Source organism: Parasteatoda tepidariorum, chromosome X1 (genome assembly GCF_043381705.1).
Source record: "Parasteatoda tepidariorum isolate YZ-2023 chromosome X1, CAS_Ptep_4.0, whole genome shotgun sequence".
NCBI lineage: Eukaryota > Metazoa > Arthropoda > Arachnida > Araneae > Theridiidae > Parasteatoda > Parasteatoda tepidariorum.
Window position 1 is genome coordinate 9,972,398 of NC_092214.1, and position 27,433 is coordinate 9,999,830.

The 27,433-nt window shown below is 29.2% G+C and overlaps 2 protein-coding genes across 4 annotated transcripts in view; one reads left to right on the forward strand and one right to left on the reverse strand.

Annotated features, from left to right (window-relative positions):
- The window catches only part of LOC107455835 (protein FAM91A1), a 71,303-nt gene extending 56,519 nt beyond the window's left edge, over positions 1-14,784 (reverse strand). The window contains exons 1-4 of one of the 2 annotated variants that reach the window (XM_016073548.3): positions 14,471-14,784; positions 8,429-8,513; positions 2,803-2,954; positions 2,669-2,726 (exon numbers count right to left, since the gene is read on the reverse strand). In XM_016073548.3, the coding sequence (XP_015929034.1) occupies positions 2,669-2,726; positions 2,803-2,954; positions 8,429-8,513; positions 14,471-14,542 (367 nt within the window). In that variant the 5' untranslated portion in view covers positions 14,543-14,784. The remainder of the gene's footprint in view (positions 1-2,668; positions 2,727-2,802; positions 2,955-8,428; positions 8,514-14,470) is intronic. The other variant, XM_071187660.1, reaches the window with a different exon arrangement.
- A 2,134-nt stretch (positions 14,785-16,918) lies between these two features.
- Positions 16,919-27,433, forward strand: part of LOC107455834 (trafficking protein particle complex subunit brun) — a 75,223-nt gene continuing 64,708 nt past the window's right edge. The window contains exons 1-3 of one of the 2 annotated variants that reach the window (XM_016073546.3): positions 16,919-17,056; positions 17,284-17,397; positions 23,706-23,894. In XM_016073546.3, coding sequence (XP_015929032.1) covers positions 17,328-17,397; positions 23,706-23,894 — 259 coding nt within the window. In that variant the 5' untranslated portion in view covers positions 16,919-17,056; positions 17,284-17,327. The remainder of the gene's footprint in view (positions 17,057-17,283; positions 17,398-23,705; positions 23,895-27,433) is intronic. The other variant, XM_071187804.1, reaches the window with a different exon arrangement.

Sequence of the window (27,433 nt, forward strand, 5' to 3'; positions counted from 1 at the left end):
TGAGAAACAAACAGAATTCAGAATGGGAGAAAATATAAAAAACAAATACTGCACTGCTTCTACAAATAAAAGTTTAACAGTTAAGAAAAGAATAATGTATATATATACAGTGGAACCCTGATTTTACGTTTCCTGTTGGACTAGCATTAAAGAAATGCATAATAACTTAGAGTCGGGGTAAAAAAGAAATTTAAGCATATTTTTAAAAAATTGACACTTATAAGATGAACTAAAAAAAATGTGTATACTTTACATATTTTTTGTTTTTAGATAATATTTCAACAATATCACTCTTAATAATTACTATTGTTAGCAAATTTGCTTTAAGGTTCACATTCGCAAATGTTTTAGAGCTTCTATGCTTCAAACTCTAGATCAGTTGTAAGTGCATCTTCTGATTTTTTGCTCATCTTCATCGTTTTCCTCACTAGTATTGGGAGCAGGTATTAAATCAAATGTTGAAGGAATTGAAAAGTAATAATATGTGTGTTGCAGTTGATATATGAGTCATCTACTTCTAAGAACTTCAGAAATATCATTTCATTATGAAGGGTGTATGTTCCCTTTTGGAAACCGAAGAACAATTAAAGCCAAGAATCTTTATTGAACCCATTTGTAATGCGTTTGAGTCGACACTGTCTAAGGCTGTGGAATTTACATTCAGAGCCTCCAGATCATTTATTTTTGCCTTAGAAGCATCTTGCAGGTCATGAAAATCAAGAAAAAGACACAATTACCTAACGAATTGTTTAGTGTAACATTCTTTAAATGATTGGTAATTACAAGATTTAATGGTTGAAGTTAGATGGAAAAAATTCCACTCACAAATTTTATAATTTAAGCTCCTATACTTCCTTTCATCTATCACAGACAAAAGGACAGTGAGATAGAATAGAAAGAATCTCATAAAAACTACAAAAAGCTAATGAACAAGTTTTTTTTTAAAGAAAAGATGAAGAAAAGAAAAGCATACAAGACGGAGAGTGTAAAACCAGGATTTTAATGTATACATATATAAAATTTTTAAAAATTTATATTAAAATCATTTTTTAGAGAAATGTTTTGCAAATTTCAAGAATTTTTTACAGTTAAGTTTTAATATTTGCACAATGTATATCATACTTTCAAGATAAAAAATGGTGTTCTTTTGTTTTTAATCATTATAAAATAAAAATTAGTTTTTAAGTTAAAATATTTCAAGATATTTATATAATACAATAACAAATTTCCCTAAATTCAGTTTCTTTTTATCATAAATATATAATAGTAAATATCAAAATTTTTAACATAAAAAAGGGTGTTTTTGGTCAAAATAATTCATAATGAACTTTAATTTAATCGTAGGAATTAAAAGAAATACAGATAGGTAGGAAACAATAATCATTAGGAGCCGAGATGGCACAGTGATTATGGCATTTAGCTGCCACAGTTTTAACCCTGATGGCACCTAAAGACTTATCTAGCTTCAGACTAATGAATAACAACAATTGATGGAATAAGTAGAAATAAATGCATTGATAATATACATAGAAATAATGAGAGGCATCATCCTAAGATGCCAATCATATCAAATCATTGAACCTTAACTTTCATGACCCCCTTGGCCAACAACTAGCTCCAGTAAGAGTACTTCATTTCTTTCTAATTAAATTATAACAAATTATGTAGTGTAATTTTATACCTCAAAAACTCATTTTATAAAAAAATAATAAAAGAAAAAAGAAGAGGTAATATATAATAAGATATATAAATAAGATTAGGAACAAAAAAGCAAAAAGAGGTATAAGGAAAATTTTTTATTTTAAATGGAAAATTGAGTTTAAACAAATATTAATTAAACTATAAACCATATTTTGCTTTATTTAAATTTCAAAAAGTCGCTATGTTAAAAAAATTACAGCTTGAAAAATACACATGTATTGGGTAACACATATAATTCATTTTTTTTAACAAATAACATTTTTATTCAATTATTTTACTAATTATCAAACCCAAATTTAATTGTGCTATGTGATATTTGTCAACAATATTTATCATATTTCCTCTCAATTTATTCTTAAAAAAATTTATATGAAACTTCATATAACAGTTTTTAAAATATTTACGTTGTAAAACATAAGCCTAAAGTATGTAAATATTGATATTGAATGAAAGCCATTCATTTTAAAAATTGAAACATTTAAAAAACGGGTACTACATTTTTTTTTTAAAAAATTCTAGAGCAAATGGTAAAATTGAATTATGAAATTTTTACGAAAGCATTAAATTTTTTACCAAGATTTAAGAGAAAAATAAGATATTTATTTAAATGATCTTTCATGGGATCACTATTTGTCCTGGATTTGACATATGGCATCCTTTGTATCTTCAATATTCATATGCCTGTTCAATACCAAACTGTTTAAATTTCAGGGGAAAACAATCAGAACAGGAAATAAGTATCTTTATTATTATAAAAAATAATTCTCATCCAAATTATGCAATCATAATGAATTTAAAATACAAAATAGAATTTTAAACAGTAAGATTGTTCTAACTAAAACATAATCTCTAATGAATCCTAACACTACAATAACATATTTATATAAAGAAACTACTAAAAATAATAAAGAAATCAATAACAATTCACTTCGTTTAGACATTAACAAAGATTCATGCTTGTACTTACAATCAGTGGCAGTAAAATTTGGAAGAGAATCATAACTTCTTTCTTGTTCCATTAAATCCTAAAGTAAAATATTAAATAAGATACAAATCTTAATATTAATGCATGCTTGAAAATAACATTAAAACAAACATTACTTGCATCATGGCAATGTAGTATTGAAAAGGAGTAATACGCATTCCAGTAACTACAAAATCAGATAGATGGTAAGGATAGAGCATTAAATGCTCTCGGCTGTACTGCAACAGTTCTTCATAATAAGCACGTTCATCTTTCTTCACAGCTTTCACTGAAATTAATCATTTCATTTAATAAAACATTAAAAACCGACTATTCCAGAAATATCAAAGTTTTATTTAACACCATGAGATAAGCTTCAGTTTAATTTATTTCGTATATTTGAGAATACTCAATTACTTCTTATAGCATTGTACAGATTTTGCTCAGTTTCACACTTTTTTTTTTACCAATTTTACAGAATTGAAAAAAAAACTATTTTTAAGGCTTATTTAAAAACAAAGGTTACATAATATTTTGCACCTTAAGTTAAAACAGGATACATAGCCAAATTTTTCAACAAAAAAAATGTTTAAGCACTCAAAATATATTTTCAAGCACTTAAAATATCATATTTAGGATATGCACACTAATAAGAAAAAAAATTCATATTGTTAACAGTTTTTCATATATATATTAACAAAATACAAAATAATTTACAAAGACTTTACATGATCATGATAAAGTAACTAATTTCTGACAAAGAACTCTTTTCTTTATATTAGCCATCATAAAAACAATTTATGCACAATTTTAAATGAATTTAATATTGAGTGTCATTCTGTTTTTTAAATTGATATATACTATAAATAATTATGTAAAAAATTCATTCAAAAGTATAATTAATTTAACTATCATTTAAATAGGTTATTGAGTGCATTTTTTTATGTTTAAATTAAAGTTACTTATAAAAGCATATTCAACAAAACATTATCAAGATTAATATTATTGATCATACCAAATTTATAAAGATATGTAAAGATTTGAACAAACTATGAAAACTTTAATAAATTCATATTACAATTGTAAATTAGTAAATGGCCCCTAATAAATTTTTATTAAAATTTGTTACTTGGTTCAGTATTTCTTTAATGTAATGATTAAAAAAATTTAAATAATTTTGAAATGTAAATACAATGAGGACTGAGGGTAAATATTTTTGTCAGAAGGAAATTATTATATGGTCTCTACACTAATAATATTTAACAAATCTGAGATAATTTTTTTAAAATAAAATCATTAAGAGATGGATTAAAGTTTTTTGAATGACAAATCTGAATAACATTAGATTTTTTGCAGCATTTAATATAGTTAAAGTCTCACGCTTCATACTTTTTTAAAATCTTGCCTCTAAATATTATTGAGTTTCTTCATATAACAACTTAAGAGTACTGGAAAATTTAAAAATAATAATACATGAGAACACAAAAATCCTTCCCACTAAATCCACTTCAGTATATGCACATACGACACACAAGTATTTTATCAAGCATGTCAAATGATTGACGCTTCATACGCTAAGGACCAATGGTATGCCGAAATGGATTGTGGTTGAGTGAAAACGTTGAATAGAACAATGTGAAAACCATGCTTTTTGTATAATTTGTGGCGAAAACCGAGACGGTTAAGAAAAAATATCTCATTTTGGAAAAGGGAGAATTAAGCACTTTTTCTAAACACTCAACAAAATAAGCACCATTAAAAGCTATTAAAAAACAGTTCAAAATAAGCACATTTAAGCACTTTTAAAAAAAGCTATGCACCATGTTAAAAGCAACTAAATCATTTAAAAATATTTAAAAAAAAACTTTTTTAAGAATTAATTAATATTATTTTAAATAAACAATTCAATAATATACTCTTTTGTTTCATAAATATATTAACATGATAAAAAAGACTAATAAGTGAATAAGCGATAAAAAAAAATAATAATCTCTCTTCTAAAGCAGTATTTCTCGGTCTCTTCTTCTCAGTGCAAACCCTTGCCTAAAAATTGAATTAATTGTAATAGATAATAAAATACAGTACAAAGTCCTCTAGCCAGACATATTTGCAAGAAACATCTACTTTCTAAGCATTTTTTAAGAATCAAAATTAACAAATCTCTTTTCCTTTTTTGTAAAAAAATAATAATTTTTTTAGGTTTGTAGTCTCTTAATAAAAATTTTTCTTTTCTTTTTTTTTTTTTTTAATTTTCTCTAGAAGTATTCAGGATAGCTAAATATTTACATTACTTTAAGGAGTGGTTAAAAAGACTAGAGTTGTTAAATAAAGACAAACTTCAGTAGGAGAATAAATTATGAATATTAATGAAGCTGAATATTATTAATGTTTGAAAGAAACACCGGCAGAGGCTTTAGTTTAGGTTTTAAATGTTTTCATTGAAAAATCTACTTTATTTTGCTAAACATTTTTTAATTAAACAGGAAATTTCTATTTTGAAGCTTGTTTTTAAATGTTAATGTTATTGTAATGTGCTTGTTTTAATGTTATTTGTGACTTTTATTTTATCATATTAAACATATTTCAGTTGTATTAATGAAATTTAACTAATAACAAAATGGTATTTTATACAAATTGATGTTAATTTACATTTATTTATTACTTTTATATTGAATAACACATCTTTTGATTTTTGTTTACTTTAAAGACCAGAAAAATCATGATCCAGGCTTGCCGAAATCCCAACAATCCTGGATACAGGTATTCCAATTGTAATAAAGTTTAGTAACACATTTATTTTCCATGCTGCAATATAGTTCACAACAAGAAATGAAAATATAATTGTAAATCTTTGTACAGACATAGTAAAATAAAAATGGATAAAAAATCAATTCAATAAACCAACTGTTCCTCTGTAAAAGATACCGTATTTTTCGGCGAAAGTGCCATGGCGCTATCGAAAAAAGGTCGACGAAATTTATTTTTAGTAGCAAAAACATTTATGAAGGAAAATTAATTAAGATTAAATAATTTTCTGACAGAAAGACTATTAAAAAAAATTATATAAATAAAAAATAAAACGAAATAAAATAAACTAAATAAAAAAATATAACGAAGTCGACAAAACATATGCCCACATCGCGATCTGCAGCAGAACAATCGCCAATTCTTAATTCTAAGGAAATAAATAAACGAAATAATTTTAAAAAAACATTGTATAAGGAGACCAATTTAAAAGGTATGCATCTTGTATCCAACCCCAGCTTAAAGAAAGATCACAATCTAGAAATCCACTTAGCACCTAGGCAATCGTAATTGGAACAGATAAGGAAGTATCCCTGTTTCTTTTACCCAACCCCTTTAAAAAATTACTGATCAATTCCTCCTAAACAGCTCAAGTAGAAATAACAAGCGGAGAAGGTGGGGTACGTCTCTCTTTTAACATTTTCCTCTCCTCTCTTTCTAAGCTGAGTCATATTGTGTTTTTTCCACTGAAAGCAAGGGCATTCTACCCATTAAAATTCTACCCCCAAAGATTGTGAAAGTGAAACTCATTTCCGCTTCGTTTAATCTTGAGAATTTTTTGGGTGTATGCTTAGTTATTTCTTATTTTTGTTATTATTAGTTATTTTGTTATTAGTTATTATTAGTTGTTTCGTTGTTATTAGTTTTTCCTCAAATTGTTAGCTGTAATAAACTTCTAAATCTTTTTTTATTTTAATAAATTTTTAGCTTAAAATTTCTCATTTTATTTTTCTTATTACATGGTTTTACTGATTTATGTAATCAGTTGCAACAATAATTCTTCCACTAAATATGGTTGAATTATTTTTTTATAATCGAAGAATAATTTACTTTCCTAAAATTTAAGATTTTGCAACCTTTTTCTCTCAAAGTCCCACTCTCCCAAAGCAAGGTTTTATTGGTGCCACTGAGCACAAAAATATTTTTTTGCTGCTAATTATTTGCTCTTCTGAAGTAAAACATGACACCTTTATTTTTTGGTGCAGTGCCAACTGGTAATATCTATATTTTATATCGTTTTGATGCTCTTTTATTTGGTAAAAAAGACAACTTTTTTCACGTAAACTCTTTGTTATTGCATTTTAGGCTATTCTCTCCCACCCACCCCACCCCCCAATAATTTAAAAATTACATTATTTTATGTATTTGAAAATATTTTACTGTACTTCACATAATTTTCAGACCATTTAAAGGGATTATTTATTTATTATACATGCTTATTCCAAATTAACCCGTATCAACAATTATCGTTCAGTCTTGCCTAAACAATCAGTCTACGGCCATAAGTGAGCGGACCTGTTAACGGATTTTTTGTCTTTTTTTTATAATTTAGAAATTAAAACTTTACTTTATGAAATGTATAATATTTTTTTTATCATACCAATATTCTAAATGGTAATTTAAAGGTCTCTTCTATAAGGATACTGATATGCATGGTGTAGCGCCTCTACGACACCTATGATAACTTTTTTTAATTTTTCGTTTTTATCAATGTGCGGCGCTTGCGACGATGCACCGATTCCACCAGAAAATACGGTACATTCAATTGGAAAAATCTCTTCATGGATATTTGTGGCTATCTGATGGAAGAAAGAAGTTAGAAGTTTAACACAATGTCTGTCAGCTCCAGCCTTAGTTCAAGTTCTACACCTATCTTTCAGATAAATTTATGTCAAATGCTTAGATCATGTAATGGAAAAAATAACAAAATGTTAATGAATGGAAGAAAAGTATTATTAATGAACCAAAAGTCAACAAAAAATGTTCTTTAGAAACAGGTTTTGAGAACTATTTTGTTTTTCCTTTTTTCAATAGACAGGTCTCTAAACTTTTTATCTGTTTTATGTGCCTCAATATCACCATCTGTTAGATAAGATATTTTTTAAAGTGTCCTAGGCACTTTTAGCCCATACAATAAATCATGATGAGCATCGTAGAGATGGAATTTGAATAGCACCAGAGGAAAAGCAGGCAAGAGTACTTAGCACACATGATGACCCAGCAAAGCCACCGGCGGGCCACTACACGTTAGAGTACCACAAGCTTTGGTAGCACAAATCTTTAAGACGTCCAGAAACTGGCTGACAGTCAAAAGCATCAAAAAGAATCATTTGTGTGTTTGTAAGAAACAATGCCAAGCAACTGAATTTTTCACCCAGGACATTGACTAGCTCTTTCTTTAAATTTTTAAATTTCCTTTTGAACTCAACTTGGAGTAGGATTCCACTTTTCAAAATATTATGTCTTATGTCTATGCCTAGTTCAGCCAGGGAAAACTTTTCTTGAATCCTCTTTCCAGTAGAACCCTGTGTAGTTTTCTGTCATGCTAGAATCACGTGTTCTTTCAGCCTGTCAATCATCACAAGGCATTTATGCCTTGTAATGACAAATTTAATTTACGAAAATTGCCAACTAAGCATGCAAGTGCAACCCAAGAATATTGAACATACAAGAAAACAAATGATCAATGTAAATAAATTAATATTTTTGAACCAGTAGTAGGGTAGTAAATATAGGAATGCAAATTTATTATTTTTCTTCAATTTTTTATGTTAGCCACTTTAAAATTCTGCCATTACATAAATGTATTTTCGACATTCACTTTATACACTTCAAAAACCAAAAGGGTTGAACAACTGGTTAGGAAATAATATCCTAGAAATTGTTGAGTTATGAAAAAGGAAGAGAAAGAAAACCTCCTCATTACTCATCTTCAAATAAAAATGTATTTCTACTTACCAAGATTACTTCTGAAGCGAAGTTGATTTCTAATACTGAATTTAATAATTTGTTTTTCATATGCTTTTTGTGAATCACCCAGAACCTATAAAGAAAGAAAACAGCTTCAGTTACAAATAATTTCAAATTAAAAAGAAAAGAATCTAAAAAGAAAGTTCTTGAAAAATATAGACTCGTCTTATCACATTATAATTTACTCAGTTATAATGAACAACTTAACGTCTTGAAGACAATCGAAAAAATTTATAGCCTTTCACAATCATTACCAAATTGCAGGATTTTTTCTTTTATTTATTTATTTTTACAATCCTTTATTTTTCTCAAGTAAGTAATGTCCCACAATGAAAAAACAATTCAGTTTTTAAAATCAGTTATATATTTTATTTAAATCAAATAACTATAGGATTTTTCTTAATTGAATGGACATCAAACATATTATGGACAGTTTCAAAAAAATCTTTAATTACTGCGATACTTTTCTATTTAAAAAAAAAAAGTTCGAATTTATGGATATCACCTGCTTTTGCATAAAACCTTAAAGCACCTATTGTGTATTACTTTCAAAAAGAAAAAATATATCGCAAGTTCTTTATTTAAGAATTAAAATGACTCAGAATAGATGTTACAATATGGTTATTTGAGTCAATTCAAAAATCCTCTTTTAAATTATCTATGTTGCACTACTACCAAAAACAAAACTAATTGTTTGAAATTTTTTAACACTATGGTCGCCAACATGAATGATGATACAAATTAGTTTTATACCTCTTTAAATATGGGGAACACTTAGATCTACTACAGCTTATTTAAAAAGTCCTTACTAGGGATGAGCTTGGGTTTGGATATCTGAGCCAGCCTGATGAATTTTAATCCCAACCTGAGATAAATAGGATTACTTAGTGACCAAGCCAAGATATTCATCAAATGAAGGCCAAATGAGGTGAGGTTTGCTAAAATTTAGAGCAACCAGAAATTATTTAGTTCATTAAATTTCAAAATTGGAACAATGTGATATTTTGTATTTCTTAAATTTTCATATTAAAAGAAAAAAATTCAAAATAGCTAAAATTAGGTTCCCAAATGTTACAAATTATTTGATTTATAATAACTTACATTTGTAATTATAATTGGTTGTTCTCACTCCTTTAAATTTAAGCATATTTCATAGTGAGAAATTTAAAAAGCAGCTAATAATTACTGGTTTTATTTTCAATGAAACTGAAACAACTGCATAACTCTAATAAATTATACTTTTATTTTTAAAATATTGCAACAGCTTTAGTTTAGCGCAAAGTTTTTACAGTTATACAATTGTAACAATTTATAATGTCTCTCCTGAAAATGAAGCTGTAAAGCAAAATTTTTAAAAAAGAAAATTATTCAAATGCAATATCGTAGTGTATCTACCACTACAAAATAAAATTCCAATTCACTAGTATATAAAACATGTTAACTCGATTCTATGTTGGGGTATCTTTTCACAGATGAAGGTTGACATTGCCGTTAGGGGCCGTTCAAAAAGTATGTACACAAAAATGGAGAAATTTCAAACCCCTCCCCCCCTTCGTACATTACCGTACATAAGGTCTTACTCCCCCCCCCCTTAGAGTATGTACATTTTATTAGTCTACCCCCCTTTTTCATAAAAATTAAAATAATTATGTTTTAAATAAAATTAAATATTTACTTAAGGAGTGTGTAGGATAAAGTCAAATTTAAACTTGGTGTATGTTTATAAAGTACGTACTTTGTATAATACCTCCCCCCCTCCCCATCGTACAAAACCGTACATAATAGCAAATCCCCTCCCCCCCTTCGGGATGTACGTACTTTTTGAACGGCCCCTTAACCACTATCCCCACATTGGTGACGTGGATGTGTTATGAACACGCATACCTTGGCAGAAACTCCCACTACGATTTAAACACACCTACTTTGATAGATTTTCCACATTGAACAGTTGACTTGCTACTTGTGACTGCGATTTTGTCCACCTCACGCTGTTGCTTCTCAGTCTCGATCACACACAACGTATACACTCGATTGCTAAAAGGCTACACAGGAGTGCCCATAACCGTGAACTTATTACAGCTCGCATGATCAGCACTCGAAATGTACGGTGATCTTTATACAGCTCTCACGACTTCGCACAAAAACAGCAATGAATCAACTAGTGGTAACCCCTCATAGAATTCTATCACAGATATAATTCTGGTGGAGGAGTACTTTAGTGTATCTACCACTACACAAAAAATAATCCCAATTCACTAGTATATAAAACATGTTAACTCGCTTCTATGTTGGGGTACCTTTTCCTAGATGAAAGTTGACTCTGTCGTTAACTATTATCCCCACAAATCTAAAAACAGATTATATGTCTACACCAGTGTTTCCCAAAGTGTGGTATGGGGGTACGGGAACAGTTTAGCGGGGGTACGCGTTCTTGCAACATACGAAAACTTCAAATGATTTTATTTAAAAACAAAGCCAACCATGAAAATTTACAATTACGTATTTTTCTATTGGCTATTTTATGCAGAGTTAACACTTAATAATTAGTGGTGTCAACAGCCAGTTGTGATTTTTATTTTTTGTGCAATTTTTTTACAGTAAAAAATACATTCATTTTTTTATTAGTGGTACACAGCATTACGAAAAATTTATAAAGGGTACACAAAAGTAATAAGTTTGAGAAATACTGGCCTACACAATGTGAAATTACAAACCTAAATATTCCCACTACAAAACTGTTTCTTCTCAGCACAAATAAAAGACTATATTGATAAATAGTAAATAGCTTTTTTTAAAAATTGAGAGCTTTGTTTATAATATATATATATATATATATATATATATACAGTGGAACCCGCTTAAAAAGTTCCCTTTTAAGAAGTTTTCCCGCGTAAGAAGTTATTTTTTAAAAAAACCAATTACCATAATGTTAAATTTACTTTTATAAGAAGTTTTTTTCCCGTTTAAGAAGTTTCCACTCCTAATTTCAATTTTTTAAAATTTTATTTAAAATGTCTTATTTAGTTTTAACTTGCCCTTACAAACACATGTATGGGTACTGACCACTGACCTTCATCACTCCTTTGTTACAAAGAAAGGTGACTTATCAGGAACAGGTGTGAGCAAAGGAATGTGAACCTTTAGATGAACTATGAAACTGATAAGAATGTAGGGAATAGCTTTGTCATTGTGTCCACCTTAAATGAATAGCCTGGTGACTCACGAACTTCACTGCTGTCCACACCCATTCAATAACTGAAGAGAAAGATACATCTAAACATTTAGCAGCATTTCGTTGAAAATTTTCTTAGTGTAGGCGCTTATGTTATCTTAAAAATCATCGTAAAAAGTTTGATTTTTGTGGAAAATGTCCTGTAAAGGCATTAAGCGTAAAGCTCTATCTATTGATGACAAAGTAAAAATTTTAAAAGCTGTTGACAGCTATCCTCAATTAACACGAGTTCAAATAGCAAAAAATTTAGATCTTCCTGTTACTACGTTAAATGGCATTATTGCTAAGAAAGACATCATCTTAAACTCTTCTTGTTCCGGTGCATCCCAGAAAGTAAAAAAAGTGAAGAAAGGAAAATACGAAAATATTGAAGAGAAACTGATGATATGGTTTAAACAAGCAAGATCCGCCAACATACCTGTCAACGGAACTCTTCTTAGAGGAAAAGCATTAGAGATTGCGGAGAAATTGAATGTTGATTTTACGCCTTCCAATGGATGGATTGATCGGATGAAAAAAAGAGCTGGTCTAGTTTATAAAACAATTAAAGGAGATTGTAACAGCGTTGATTTACAAGAAGCTGAAGAATGGAAAGCTAAATTACCTGAAATTATTTCAGGGTATCAACCAAAGAACATTTTTAACATGGATGAATGTGGACTGTTTTTCAATCTTTTACCAGATAAAACTTTTGCCTTTAAAGGTGAACCCTGTCATGGCGGAAAAAACAGTAAAGAACGTTTGACAATTTTAGTTGGGGCCAGTATGAATGGTATAGAAAAATTACCGATTTTAGTTATCGGTAAATCGAAAAAACCAAGATGCTTTCGAAATGTTAAGTCACTGCCTTGTGATTATGACAGTAATCAAAAATCCTGGATGACAATTAAAATTTTTGAAACGTATTTGAAAAAATTAGACAGTAAGATGCGAAAAGAAAAACGAAACATCATAATCTTCGTAGACAACTGCGCTGCTCATTCCAAGGAGAATAAGTACACTAACATCAAGTTGCAGTTCTTACCACCAAATTCTACTTCTGTTCTACAACCAATGGATCAGGGAGTTATTAAGGTATTTAAGCAGCATTATAAAATGCGACTTGTGAAACGGATGCTGGAAGGACTTGAAAATACTGGAGAGCTAAAAAAAGTCAATATGTTAGAAGCGATTGAGTTAATTGTATCAGCATGGGAATTAATAACACCATCTGCCATTGCTAACTGTTTTCGGAAAGCTGGATTCTCTGACGGAGATACAACTGAAGAATATCTCTTAGAAGCTGAATATGAAATATCAGATGAAGACGAAGAAACAAACGTAAATTTTGTTAATGATTGGAAGTCATTCAAAAATAAACTTAATTTCACAGCATCGTTTGAAGAATATGTATCCGTTGACGACGAAATTTTACCTTGTGATATGCTGACATTAGAGGATATTTGTGATGTTACAAATGATACAGAAGAATTCAGTGAAACTGAAGAAGATATTGCTAAACCACCTAGCTTTTCTGATGCCAGGAAAGGGCTGGATACTTTTAGGAAATTTATTTACACTGTTGAAAATGTACCCCCGGAAATGTTTAAATTTTTACAGCAGTTGGACAATTTTCACTTAAAGGTAGGTGAGAAAAGACAAAAACAAACCACTTTACACGATTTTTTCTCACAGAAATCTAGTCAATTATTGTAACAACGTATATTACATTGTATGAAACAAAAAATAAAGTAGGTTACTTTGTTTTTATTTATTAGCAATTTTTTTTCTAAATGAATATTAAAATTCAATATTTATTTCATTAGGCTGAGAATTTAATATAAGTTACACAATTTCAAATTTTTTAGTTTTTTATTAATGTGTTTTTAAGTTTCACCGTTTAATAAGTTTTCCCGTTTAATAAGTCGTTTCTTTCCACTCCCTTGAAAAACTTCTTAAACGGGTTCTACTGTATATATATATATAAATACTTTAACACAGAAACAACGGCCTTATTTTAATTATAACTATTCAAACATCTATTCAATTTTATTATACCCATCAAAATAATATTTTACACTTAAAAGTAAAATTATGTTATATCTGCAATAAATATGTTCCATAAAATTTTTATCATTTAGAGAAGTTTCCTAATCGTGATCTGTCACACCAACTACAATCGCTAAGGCACCAAATGGATCTTTAACTTGCAATTATTTATTAAAAAAAAAACATGGAGATGTTTGCCCAGCGGTGGTGGTGAATTTTACCCTTCAAGTTAATCCCCTTGTGTGGTTTATTTTTTAATTTCTTGTAGACCACTGACAGGAAGTCGGTAACACTTGGTAATTATTCTGTTGCAGATCAGTATGGAAATCTTCTTTATCATTTTTAAGACAAACTATGAATTTTCTTTAATTTTAAATAATTTAATAATTAATTAAATTACCATGTCTCCTTAAAACTACCTTTTCAATTTTCTTAATTGTAATTATATGAAAGTGTAATTATGAAATGTATGAAAATGTAATTAAGGCACCCCTGAAAATCATAGATCAACAAAAAAAAAAAAAAAAAAAAAATTAACATGNGAAAAAAAAAAAAAAAAAAAAAGAAATTATTACATGAAAAGAAAATGCTATTAAAAAGAAATAGTTATTCTGAAACATTTCAAGCTATGCTTTAATTTTATTTAGGGAGGCAAAATTGTCAATTTATCAATGAGAAACCAGACAAGTTAGCATATTAAATTTAAAAAATACAATTTTTATAAAATAAGAAGAAAAAAAGTAGCTTATAAAAGATGAAGAATCTGTAACCTGTTTAATAGAAGGTGGAAGTTTCGTCCACGGGCATTTCTGGCGTATGTATATTTCAACGTCTCCATTCATTTTCAAAAATGTTTTAAAACAAAAGAAAAATCATGATCAAACAATCTTACATGAATCCAAGGAATTAAATCGCCTTTAATAAAACTATTTATTTTGAAAATAAACTAAACAACATACAGACTGCTTAATATGCTTCCGTCAACCTATTTCTGTTTATCCACTTCCTTTTACATTTATCTAAAATAATATATAAGGGAGCAATTCACGCGCAGTTACAGTTGAAAAATCTAACGCACTGTCTTAAATGCCGGACTTTTACCAACCAATGGATGGACCCCTAAACTTGCAGCCTTCGAACAGAGACGGTGACGTCACTATTCCCCGGAGTTTATTCACTTGTGTCTGTGGGTACAACCGGCTGAGCAACTGCGCATGCGCAGGGCGAAATTTTTGGCGTGGCCATTGAGACAGAGGGAGTATGATTCCTCGTGTTTACATGAAGCACCATTTAGGGCCAAGATTTCGACTTTTGCCACACCCATACGTCACACCCGTTTATAGGGCAGACCCATTCATGCATCCATTCATTCATCCACAAATCGTAATTTTGACCTGAACCATAGAATGATCAATGTCCAATGCAGTACCAAAGGAAATTTTTATAGAGCAATTAGGGGGCCCACAATGGGCCTAAAACCCTTTTGTTTGACTGATTGGGAGAGGGTTCTTTAAGCTAAATTGTCGTGGCAACACCGTGAATAGCGTGGCTCAGTTGTTATCGCAAAGCGGGCTGGCGTGGGTTTGAATCCCAGCCGTGGTCAATTTTTAATTTTTTTCCTTTTGTTTATTTTATATTATATTATTTTTTTAATGTGTTTTTCGATTTTTTTAAAGGGTCCTATACATATAAAACATATTTTTTTTCCTTCGGGAAAGAGCGAATAATGCGAAAAAATAGAAAAATCCGGGAAAATTTATACATTTATTTTATTTTATATTATTTTTTAACTTCTTTTACAATATTTTCGATACTTTAGCGTGAATAAGATGTTTTATATATAAAAACAAGTATTTTACGCATTATTCGCTATTTCTCGTGCTGAAAGTAGGGCTCTATGGGCCGAACAATCATGCCAAAGTAAATTTTTATCGAGCAATTAGGGGGGACGCAATGGGCCGCAATTTTCTTTATTCTAATTTTTCTTCTAATTTTTCTTTATTTTATTTTACATTATATTATTTTTTTAATGTGTTTTTCGATATTTTAGAGGTACCTATGTTTAAAAAAAAAATTCCTTTGGGAAATAGCGAATAATTCTATAAAAAATGGAAAAATCCGGGAAAATTAATAAATTTATTTTATTTTATAATATTTTTGAACTTCTTTTACAATATTTTCGATACTTTAGCATTTCTTACAGAGCAATTAGGGGACCCACAATGGGCAAAAAACTTTTTTGTTTGACTGACCGGAAGAGGGTTCTTTAAGCTAAATAATCGGGGGAACACCGTGTATGGCGTGGCCCAGTGGTTAGGCCTGAGTGCGTGTAAGGAAAAATGAGAAAACCTCACACAGTTTGTAGTAAGGGGGGTGTAGTAAGGGGGTGATAGTAAGGGGATTCTATCCAATGATCCGTGTTCCATTGAGGATATTTTATGTTAGCACATTGGTCGGTCTGAGCCCGAAGCAGAATTCCTCCAATGCCACCTTATTGGAAGGTGAGAGCTCCATCCCCTGAACCACATCGGCATAATAGTTTTTCTTCTTTTTTATTAATTTTTTTTTATTAATGGAAATGAATAATTTCGAGAACATTAAATTTAGGTATCGTTTGACGCCCTGTTATCCGGCGTTACAGGTGTTATCCAATCATTCCACCGGCCCAGGGAAACTGTTAGGGGAAGTGTTAAGAAGTGACGTAGGACTACTTCAGTTTGTAGGAAAATCGTAATTCGTTAGCAAAATCGGTCCGAAAGAGAGTGTTTGCAGGTTTTCCCTAGGTGAAGAAAAGTGACGTCATAATGAGACGCAAGGAAAGAGTTCACTAAAAGGAAAGAGTTTACTAAAAGAGCAAGGAAAGAGTTCACTAAAAGAGCATTCACACAGTATGCGATTGACTTGGGTGTGAATGTTTAGAAACAACACAAACGAGAAACTGATGGCAAAGTTTTTTTCCAAAAAGAATGGTTTGCATAGGAAATCGGATGGAGTCTTTAGGACCCATGGGAAATCGGGATGTTAGATAATATGGTTGGTATGGATAATTTTCTAAATCAGGTTCTCGTTTGAATGCGAAAAATTTTCTTTCAGTGAGAATCACATACTACTCACGCATGCGTAAATGACATGGATATGTGATAGCATATGCGAGTCGCATGCAGTGACAATGCTCTAAGAATTTTTATTTTTAAATTTCCGTAGCTTTATTTTAATGTAGGTTGGCAACAATAAGACTAGTCATATGTTGTGTTTGTTTATTATTAATATGCCTTTTAAAGACATTAAGCACATTTGTCAGTACAATCTAATGTGATATTCATCAGCGTCTAGTCATTTTGGTCATGTTCAGAAAAGTAAAATTAAAAAAATATTTGATAGCTAAATTTATATATGTCTTACTTTTTTATTTGATTTTAGTGTTTTAAGATCGTATTAATGAACGATCTCTTTAGTTCTGTTTTGTTTCACATGAATAATCTATTTATTTAATTTTAAGTTAATTATTGAGGTTATTTTGATCAACATAATTTTATTATAATTTAATTGTTTTTTAATTGAAGAAAAATTATTTCTTTTATAGGATTTTATTTTATCATTCCAGTATGAATTACCTTTGAGATAAATATGAGTATTCCTGAATATAAACTATGTGCAGAGGACCACAGAACTCTACTTGTCGTGGTCAAACAAATAGGTAAGCCTTCTTCAAGAGAACAAAATTCATTTTTATGCCGATCCAAAGAAAGTTTATTTCTTCTCATGATGAACTCCTCTGCTACTTATGAACTTTGTGCTATCGTTTTGCATGTAACAGTTACGTATAATTTTTAAAAGACTAAAATTTTCTTAGTAAGAGAGGCCTTGAATTTTTAAGGCTTTCCAAGGGAATTTATTTTACTTAGAAAATAAATTTAGGTTTTATTACTTTGAGACGTTTTGTGATTTTCTCTCTTTTTTTTTAAAAATCAATACTCTATTAGTTTTTGTATCATAATGTCTAGCTATACTAATCTGTGTTGTTTTGGCTAGTATACCTGAATTTTATATCATTAAACTATATCTTCATATCTGAAGATTGATATATTTTCCTTTAATTCAATTTTGTGAGCGTATAATAAAAGATTGATTTTCAGTAGAAAGTGCAGAATTTTTTCTTTCAAGAATTTTATAGGGAATATTTCTCAATTTGTGCCTATACCAAAATAATCGACAAATTATATAGTGTAATGTCCCATATCTGGATGTCTCTTTGCCGGGAGGTTTGATTTCCCGGACACTTTTTAACAATCAAAATAAGCAGACATCTCTTCATCTTCCCCTCTCAAATAAAACAAACACGTTTTTTCCTTTTCTAGCTTCAAGTTATTTATGCATTGAACCCATAAATCACCAGAAAGAGGAAGAGAAGATCTACCAAGACTGTCGGGTGACCGTTAGTAATGCTCCTCCTCTGGAATGCGGGAAAGGAGGGAGATTTGTTTTAAAAAGAACATAACTGATTCCCCTCCCCCTTCTTTCCTATGCAGCTAGCTAGTAAAAGAAACATTTCATGGAACCTTTTTATTAGAGTGTTAGGGAAAGAAGAAATACTGTGAAAAAGAGTAAGCACAGTAAACGTCAACGTGGAATAGGAGTCACTTTCAGTCACATAAGAAAAAATAAAGAGAACCCAATCAGCATGCCAGGCCTTCATGCTTGATTGATAGCCAATGATCAGAGAGAAAAAAATAATTTGTCATTTCCCCGCCCTCAACTTGAATGACAAATAAGGAGGAAATGAATTTTTCTTCTTTACCTACCCACCATAATGAATGACGGGAATTTCCCCTTCTTGCTTTAATCATTCTAGTTCAAAATGGCAGAGAGAGCAATAAATATTTTCATAATTGTCAAATTTTTTTAGTTTTCTATATTTTAAGCAATAATTATTTTTTTCCTAATATTTTGTTTTTGATTGATTAGATATAATTGTAATACTAAAACATTATTGCCCGAAAAATAATATTTATTTAGTTTTTGCTTCATAGATTTAGATCGTTTTAAACTTTGTTTACCTTGCGGGTCTATTCTACGGAAAAATCTAGTATTCGGACTCCCGGAAGTCCCACCGATTCCGGATACACGACTTTCCACTGTAGCGACCTCTGGCTTGCGTCTTGTGAGAAACTAAAGAAAATAAGTAAAAAAAAAAAATCACTGGTAAAGACCAGTATGAGGAAACTGACAAAACTGATACATTTTTTTAAAAAAGTTATTTTGCTATAATAGTAGGCAAGGACGGATACCAATAGGAAAATATCCCTAATTTCTAAAAGTGAGACATTAGTCCTAAGGTGCCCCATAGACATTATCCTCAGAATTGAAATAAATATCTTTCTTTTATGCTTACCACAATCATACTTATAAAATAGAATATTTTAAGCATTTTTTTTGTTATTGTGAAATTGTGTATCTTGAAACTATAATCAAAGTGACTACAAAAATATACAGTATATTCTCAAAACATCCAGATGATTTTCCAACTCATGCTGAAAAAAAATTAAATCATTTTTAAAATAGAATTAAAATGTGGAAATTTGTGTGCCATAGTAATATAATACTTAAAAAAGTCAATTTTAGAGATCATTTGGAAATCAGTATTAAAAGCTGCTAAAAAAGCTATCTTTAAAATGTGGAATTCTGATTTGTAGTCCGTGGATCAAGATTCAGACAGAAAGTAAAGTTTTATTAACAAAAAGCAAACAAACACGTACAAATTTAAAAAGAACGCCATCTGGCGGTATAAAAAGAAAAAGACTTCGTAGCTATCCTTCCCAGAGAATGACAACATGATTAAATCATTTAAAATAGAGCAGGTCTGTGCTGGGGCATTGAGGATGCCAGGAGATGGTTTAGGAAAAAAGTGCATGAGTGTACTTATATAAAACCATCACAATATTTAAGTAAAAAAGATTATTATTTTTTACAATATATAATAATAATTATGACATAAGCAAATGTCTCATCTCTAACCTAGATTCACAAAGTTTATCAATTATTATTTCAGAGTCAACAAAATTTAGTAAGATTGATGCTTTGAGACATTAACTTTCAACCTAAGTTGAATTTTAACAAATCATAATTTCAAGAAACTATTACACAACTTACTTCTGTTAAGGGTATCACCAATAGATGTTTGCAGGTTTTAAATAATTCTGTGTACCGGCAAGAACATGATTTAAAATCTAGCAAAATTTCACGTGCACATGTCTTGCAAGATCTGCATTGTTTCAAGTCTGAAAAATTGGAATATTCAGATTCGTGTTCAGTTGAATATACTGTATCTCTTCCCATCTTTGGTAACAAATTTTTCTTGCCCTTATTCTGACTGTATTTTCTTTTAAAGATTCACCAATGATTGATGTTTGGTTTATTTTATTATTACTTTGCATAAAGAGTTTTAGGGCAAAGATTCATAAAATAGATCAGTTCTTTTACTTTATCAAGGTGATCAGTTATGTGACAAATTTTGTCCACTGTAGTAAATGGTATAGTTTAAAGAACATGAAATGTCTTTGCATAAAGAGTGAAACTGCATTTATTTATAAATATTTCCATATGTTATGAAAGGCAAATCTATGATTTTAATAATTCATAGCACAACTGCTGAAAAAACAAGTGATTTGAAGTTTTTGTTTATACATTTCATTTTTCAACTTGGCGATCACCTGGTATTTTCGATAGCCAGCTATTGTTGGTTATATCCATGTCCAAATTGAAAGTACCCAGTGTGTTAATATTGTAAAGTGTTGCAAAATGATGAAATTCTATTATTCTGCAACTCATGCAAGTATAAAACATGTGCTAAACCTATTTCAAAGTGCCTTATGTTTCATTAGTTGACCTTGAGATATCAGCCAGTTAAACTGATGTGTGATTATCAATGTTATTAGAAGAAAGTAGTAAGTCTAATATAGTATTTATTTATGTGTTATTTATATAAATCAGGGGTCTGTCCAGACATTTTGTGAAAAGTCCTGTTTTTGTAAAATTGTGAAAAAAATTACTCGTAATTTGTGAATATAAAATAAGCGTTAAGTTACATTCTTTCAACCAGGGTTCTGTTTTGTGAATTTGTGCAAATAGGGTCCTGTTATTGCAAAAAATTTATTCAACGAGTTTTTAAATCATAAATGAATACAAGATTATGCTCAATGTGTAAAATTACAATTAAAAAAATTAAAATTTCAAAAACAAACAGCTATTGCTACTAAATTAGAGATGCAACATACAAATATTTGGTATTTAGCCTATACTGCACTACACAGAATATTCATTTTGTGCGAATACTGGAAGCAAAATCACTCACATATTTAATTTCAATTGACATATTGTAAATAACACATCTTAGTTATGTATCACTTCTAATGTGTTACACATTAAGTAAACTTAAACAATTCTTAAATTTATAATATATTTTTTTTAAAAATTGACATTAGTTTATTTTTATTTACATAATATTTTATCAACTAATTTTATGAATAATAAATTGCTCAATTATTTATTTACAAAAAAAAAAATAATTTGATATCAATAAGAATGTATACACGATGCTTGTAGAAGTAGAAATATTCTTTTAGAATACAACATATTAAATGTATAATTTTTTTTTTTGACTTTTTAGCCTTAGAATTAAAGCAGAAAAACATGATTAACAAAATATTAGAGCAATATACGTCGATTGCCAGTAGATTTGAAAATATCCATAATAGCTGAACACTCAGCATCAGTCGATTTTCCCAGCCCATTTACAATAATACGCAAATGTCTATTGAGTGTCTCTTGTGAAGGGTCCGATTAAAAGATAAATTATTTTGTGAAGGATCTGTTTTTAAGTTAAAATATTTTGTGAAGGGACCGTTTTTATGAAAGTTATTTTGTGAAGGGTCCGTTAACGGACCTAAATCTCTTCTATACAGACCCTTGTAAATGTATTGCTTAAATGCTATTTTCTTTTAATGCTATATTGATATCCATATATTTTCTAAGAAAATGTATGATCTGAAATAGAAGTAATATAAAAAGTATTTTTGAACAATGACCCACTTGAAAAAGTGTTGCTGACTACTGGTCTAGATTGCTGTCTAATTTATTGTGAAATATAATATAGATATAATAAGTTTTAATTTTTAAAATTAAAAATAAACTGCTTAAATATATTTTTTTTCTTTTTTAATTTTCTTCCTTTTATTATGTTATTTTCTGAATAATACCATTAGATTTTGATAGTCTGACATGGAATACCAGTTTCTGAAAATTCAGGCAAAATATAATTGCATAAATATTTAAATTTTTTTATTTTGCAGAAATTTCTTATGATTTGTTATTGTCATATACTTTGTTGTTTAAATTTTTAAAGCAATATTTATTTCAGGATTCTCTATCTACTTAGGTACCTATAAAATCTTACCCTATTACCTTAACAAATCCACTTATTTTTAAAGTTGGTTTTGACAAATGTTTTGAATAAATTTTGATTTGATCAGAAAATAATAGAGTTAGACATTCATTCTATTAATTAAGCTTTTTAAAGCTTAATTAATTAAATTAATTTATATTTATAACATACATAAAATAACAAAATATCTGATGTCTTTCATAATGACTAACCAGAATGCTGGAATGTTTTTTAATAAAATTTTAATTTTAAAATGGTATCATTTAGTTAACTTAAGGTTTTTTGATGTTAATTATAATTTAAAATGATATAAACAAGGAATTCAATGATTGAGGAATTGTAATGTCTAAAATTTTACAAAATTCAATAGTATTTCCTCAGTTTTTTTATTCATTTCTTATTTGGTTATATTTGTATTATTCTTACTATTCAATCTTTAAAACTCGATTGTGAGTACTAAAATTAATCCACTGATTGTACACCATAAGTTATTTTTGATTTAAAAGGCATATTTTTATTGTGAATGTTGCCGATAGATGGGTTTCGTCAAAAATTTAATCGTACATCTCTCTCCCAAACTAGGCCCCCCCTGAAAGTCGCCATAAGATGTAGGGATGTAGTCAATTTTGGTGGGATTGGATATGTTTGTCAGATTATCAAACTAGTATATTTTCATTTACTTTTAGTCTAACAGGATATCTCTATTTCAAATAATCTTCATGCCATCTTCATTTTGCAATTATAGTACCCTCTATTGATAAAAACTTAACACCTGTTTAATAAATTGGGAATTTTTTTCTTGAAAATCAAAGTCTGCAATGGTAAAATAAAGGACTTCTATTTAATATTTTGAAGGTGTCCCCTCCCCCCTCCCAAGTAGTATCATTGAATGCATCTTTTGTAGTTATTTTACAAGTATATTTTTAGATATTTGATCCATGTTTATCTTTCAGGATATTTAACTGTTTCTATACATTTTTGACATTATGTATCTGGACAGTTTTCTTTTTAAATGCTACATTAGGATGATTTTCTTTTAGCATTGTAGAAACTTTAAGATTTAAAATTAAATTTGACGTTTTAACATAAAGAATTGGTAAAACTTTTTATTCCCCATCAAGATTTTTTTTTATTTATTATAATTTTTTAAAGAGAAAACTCATTTTGTAACTACTTTTTACAATTGTGTGTATGCACAAAATTTGCATTAAACTTTCACTTTTTACTTTGTTTGCTTTCTAATGAATCAAAAAGCATTAAAAGAGTTTTAAAATGTTAATGCAAATATGCTCTAATTTATTACACATTATTTATAAAATTTTTCTTATTGAAACTTTAAAGTGCAACAGTATATCTTGAATAAATTGGAAAACTTTAAAACTAATTGAAAAATTAAACTATTTTTTAATGCTAAAATGCTTGTAAATTTTTTAAGAAACAATTTTTTTAAACTAATTTTTTAAAATTATTTTGTTTTAGTCAAATATTTTTTTAAAAAAGAATCAGTTGATTTAAATTAATGAAACCATTTTGCATAGCAGAGTTATTTATTATTTTTTTTTCAGGTGACCAAATTAGCAAAAAATCCTTTCATAAGATTTTTGAAAAAATCAAACAAGTCCAGTATATAAAAATTCGAGAATCTGGAGTTCAGCGTTGCATTTGGCTAAGGTATGAGAATAATTATTCTTCAAAAAACAATGAATGGGGTGATTTTCAAACATATCGAAAGGTTGTTGGCCTTATATCCATAGGTATGAATGAAGAATTTATTTAAATTAATTAAAATGTTTTCTTATTTATTTTTTATGCCTTTTTAATTGACTTTTTTGAGTTTTTATGAATTTTTTTCCATTCACTCTTTAATTATTTATATTACAATTACATTGCAATCACATTTCTAGGTTTGCATTATAAGATCTTCTTTACTGCAAGATAAAAAATAAAACAATATAATTTTACTATATTTTTGATTTAATTGAATTTAATTAAACATTTCTTAGGATGATGACAGTTCTTAATAAAATAAAACTTAATAAGATAAATCTAAAAAAAATGTGAATATAAAATGAAACATTTTTCTTTAGCCCGCAGTTATACTTTTTCATATGATTGTTCACATTTTAAGAACACGAAATCACCTTCTGAGCATTAGTTGTTGCTTTTCTGAACTTTCAGCAACAAGTTTCATTGTATCAAAAAACCAGCTTCCTTCATGTTGATCAATAGAAGGGTAGTGCCTAACAGAAGGAATCCCAAACATTTTTTACCCTGAGGCTCATCATTTGGAGTGTTAAAGACTGACTAGCTAAATGTTGATTTTTTTAATAATTTTAATGAGACTAAATGTATTACACCATTGCATAAATTTATACATTAAATGAGTTTTATATTATGAACACCAATAATAACTATATTGCTTTCCTCTTATCATTTGTAAGTTCAAAATCATTCTTGGAGAAATTGGTACCACAGTTGTAATAATTATTGTCAGTTATGTATTTGTATATTAGTACTTATTTATTTGTCTGTATTTATATACATTTAGTTAGTAGTTGAATGTCTTAAATATATCATTAAAAAACTTCATATGCATTATGATTTCATGACTATCATGCTAGATTTTTGACCATTTTGATTTGTCAACATTATTGTTTGCTATATCAAGAGCTTAACAATGTTTTTTCTATTTTTAAATTTAAAAAAAAATTGAGCACATATTAGTTAGTGCAATGCAAAAAAGAAACTACAATAGTTAGCATTGTTTTTTTCTTAAACACAAATAATTGTTGAACTTTATTTTTTATTTCTATGTTCCATTTAATGAATTTTTTTAAGATGGCTATTCCATTACAAAATTTTAAGATTGGGAAAATAAGCTTGAAGAAGTTGATATAAGCTTTCAACTTCAAATCACAAGATATTACTGTTGTATAATTTGTTATCCGGAAAAATGCCTTAATATACCTTATTCAACAGCAAATGTTTAACACATGAAATTGTAACATTAAATGCAAATTTCTCTCATTTTTGCTTTTGTGCATGTAGAAAAAGTTATAATTACCAGCAGAATGGAGAGTACTGTGAACATTAAGCATCATTTTAAGAGTTCGTGGGTTCGATGCCTGCCGGCCGAAGACTCCCTGTGTAGTAAATGGTGGCTGATGCACGTTAAATCGGTCGGGTCACAAAGTCCTCCATGTTCCCATAACAAATCATACCTCTGGGGGTACTGATCCAGGAGTTTTATTGTCTTCTGAATTGGTTCAAAATTACAAGGCTACAGAGTTGAAAATTAGTAGTCGTAAACCCAAAATTGGGTCGGCTATTCAGCGACGGATATAAAAAAAAAACAAAAAAAAAATTTATATATTGAGTATTGAGGACCGGGATATCCTGGTTGCTAGGGCACTGGGCCCATGTCCAAGAGCTCATGGGTTCGATCCCAGGCCGGCCGAAGACTCCTCGTGTAGTAATGGTGACTGGTGCACGTCAAATCTGTCAAGTCACAAAGTCCTCCATGTTTCCATGACAAATCATACCTCGAGGGTACTGATACCGGAGTTTCCTCATCTTCTGGGTTGGTTCAAAATTACAAGGTTCCAGAGTTGAAAATTAGTAGTCGTAAACCCAAAATTGGGTCGGCTGTTCAGCCGCGGTTATAAAATAAAATGAAACTGATATATTGAGGCCGAGATAGCCTGGTTGGTAGGGCACTGGGCCTATGTCCAAGAATTCGTGGGATCGATCCCAGGCTGACTGAAGACTCCTCTTTAAGTTATGGTTGAATCTGTTGAGTCGCAAAGTCCATGTTCTCATAACAAATCAGTACCTCTAGGGGTACTGATTCAGGAGTTTCCTGTTTTCTGGATTGGTTCAAAATGACAAGGCTACGGATTTGAACATTAGTAGTCGTAAACCCAAAAATTGGGTCGACTGTTCAACGATGGATATATAAAAAAAACCCTGATATATTGTGAAACATTATGATTAAGTGTTGTTAAAGCTGAAGCTTTATTCACTAATTTTGTTATTGAACACCTAATTATGCTACTGCTTTATTTCAGTAAATGCTTCCAGATTTGAAAACCATAACAAAATTTGCAATGTGTTAAAATCATTGCTGTTTTTGAAAGTTTCTCTTGTTCAATCAATCAAGTTGTTATAATGGTATCCAAAACATCACAATTTATAGTTTTCATAATTTTTTTTGGACTTTTTTAAAAGAATAAATCAAAAAAATTTGATTTATATCATATTTTTTTTCTTATTTAAATCAATTTCCTTTTTGTTATTTTAAAGGTACTTTAAGAATTTAAGATTATAATAAGTCAAATTTTATCAATATAATTATAATTGAAATATTATTAAAAGTGTTTAATGAAAATATATTTCAGGCTACAAGGGTCTGTCCAAGGCAAATTTAAAACCGATTAGCGGTACTTTCACAATTTCAACTTTAGGAAAAACGGTAGTTTCACAAAATATTTTTAACAAAAATAAGTTTTAAGATTCTCCTCTCTGCCTTTAAAAATTTTGTTTCTGTATCCCTTTAAAAAACGATAAACCCTGGGTGAATTATGCATTTCAACTTGCAATGGAACCATTCCGCAGATTGCTATTATGACATAGAAGAATTCGCTTCCCACCCAGTTTGTAAGAAGAACGTTTTTCTCGAGAGCATGACGGGATCCCGAAACGCTGTAGGAGAAAAGGAGTGTCAGTTGCTTGTTCCTTAATGGAGGTGGTAGAAGAGGTGCTAGTACCATGCAAGCCCTGTTCTGTTGCAATCTAAGCAAAAGAGGAACTTTTCTGCCAGCTGTCTTTTATGAATAGGTAGCACGTGTTAGGTCAAATAGTGCTGTGTGGTAAGCCTAACCAGTCGCATACACCGTATCAAAGCGAGCTTTATTTTCACGGAGTTTTTAAAAATGAAACAATGAGGCTCTCGCTCTGTGAACTTTACAGGAAGTCGAAAATTAAACATTATTGTAAATTTATTCTTATAGAACTTCATTATTTATGAAAATTTTTTTGGTATGAGCTAGTCAAAAATGTTATTATAATGAAAATGCATGTCTTTATTAAATTGAAGTTAAAATTTAACGCTGGACAATGATTTTTATGGATTTTTTTTTAAAAGAAAAATGAACTCTGAAAATCATCAAATTCAATGAAATTATGATTTAAATTTATTAAATCATAATATATTAATTCATAATTTGAATAATAATTTCCTCAGAAATCATCAATTATTCAGTTCATATTTTCAAATCATTTTAATATAAGATTA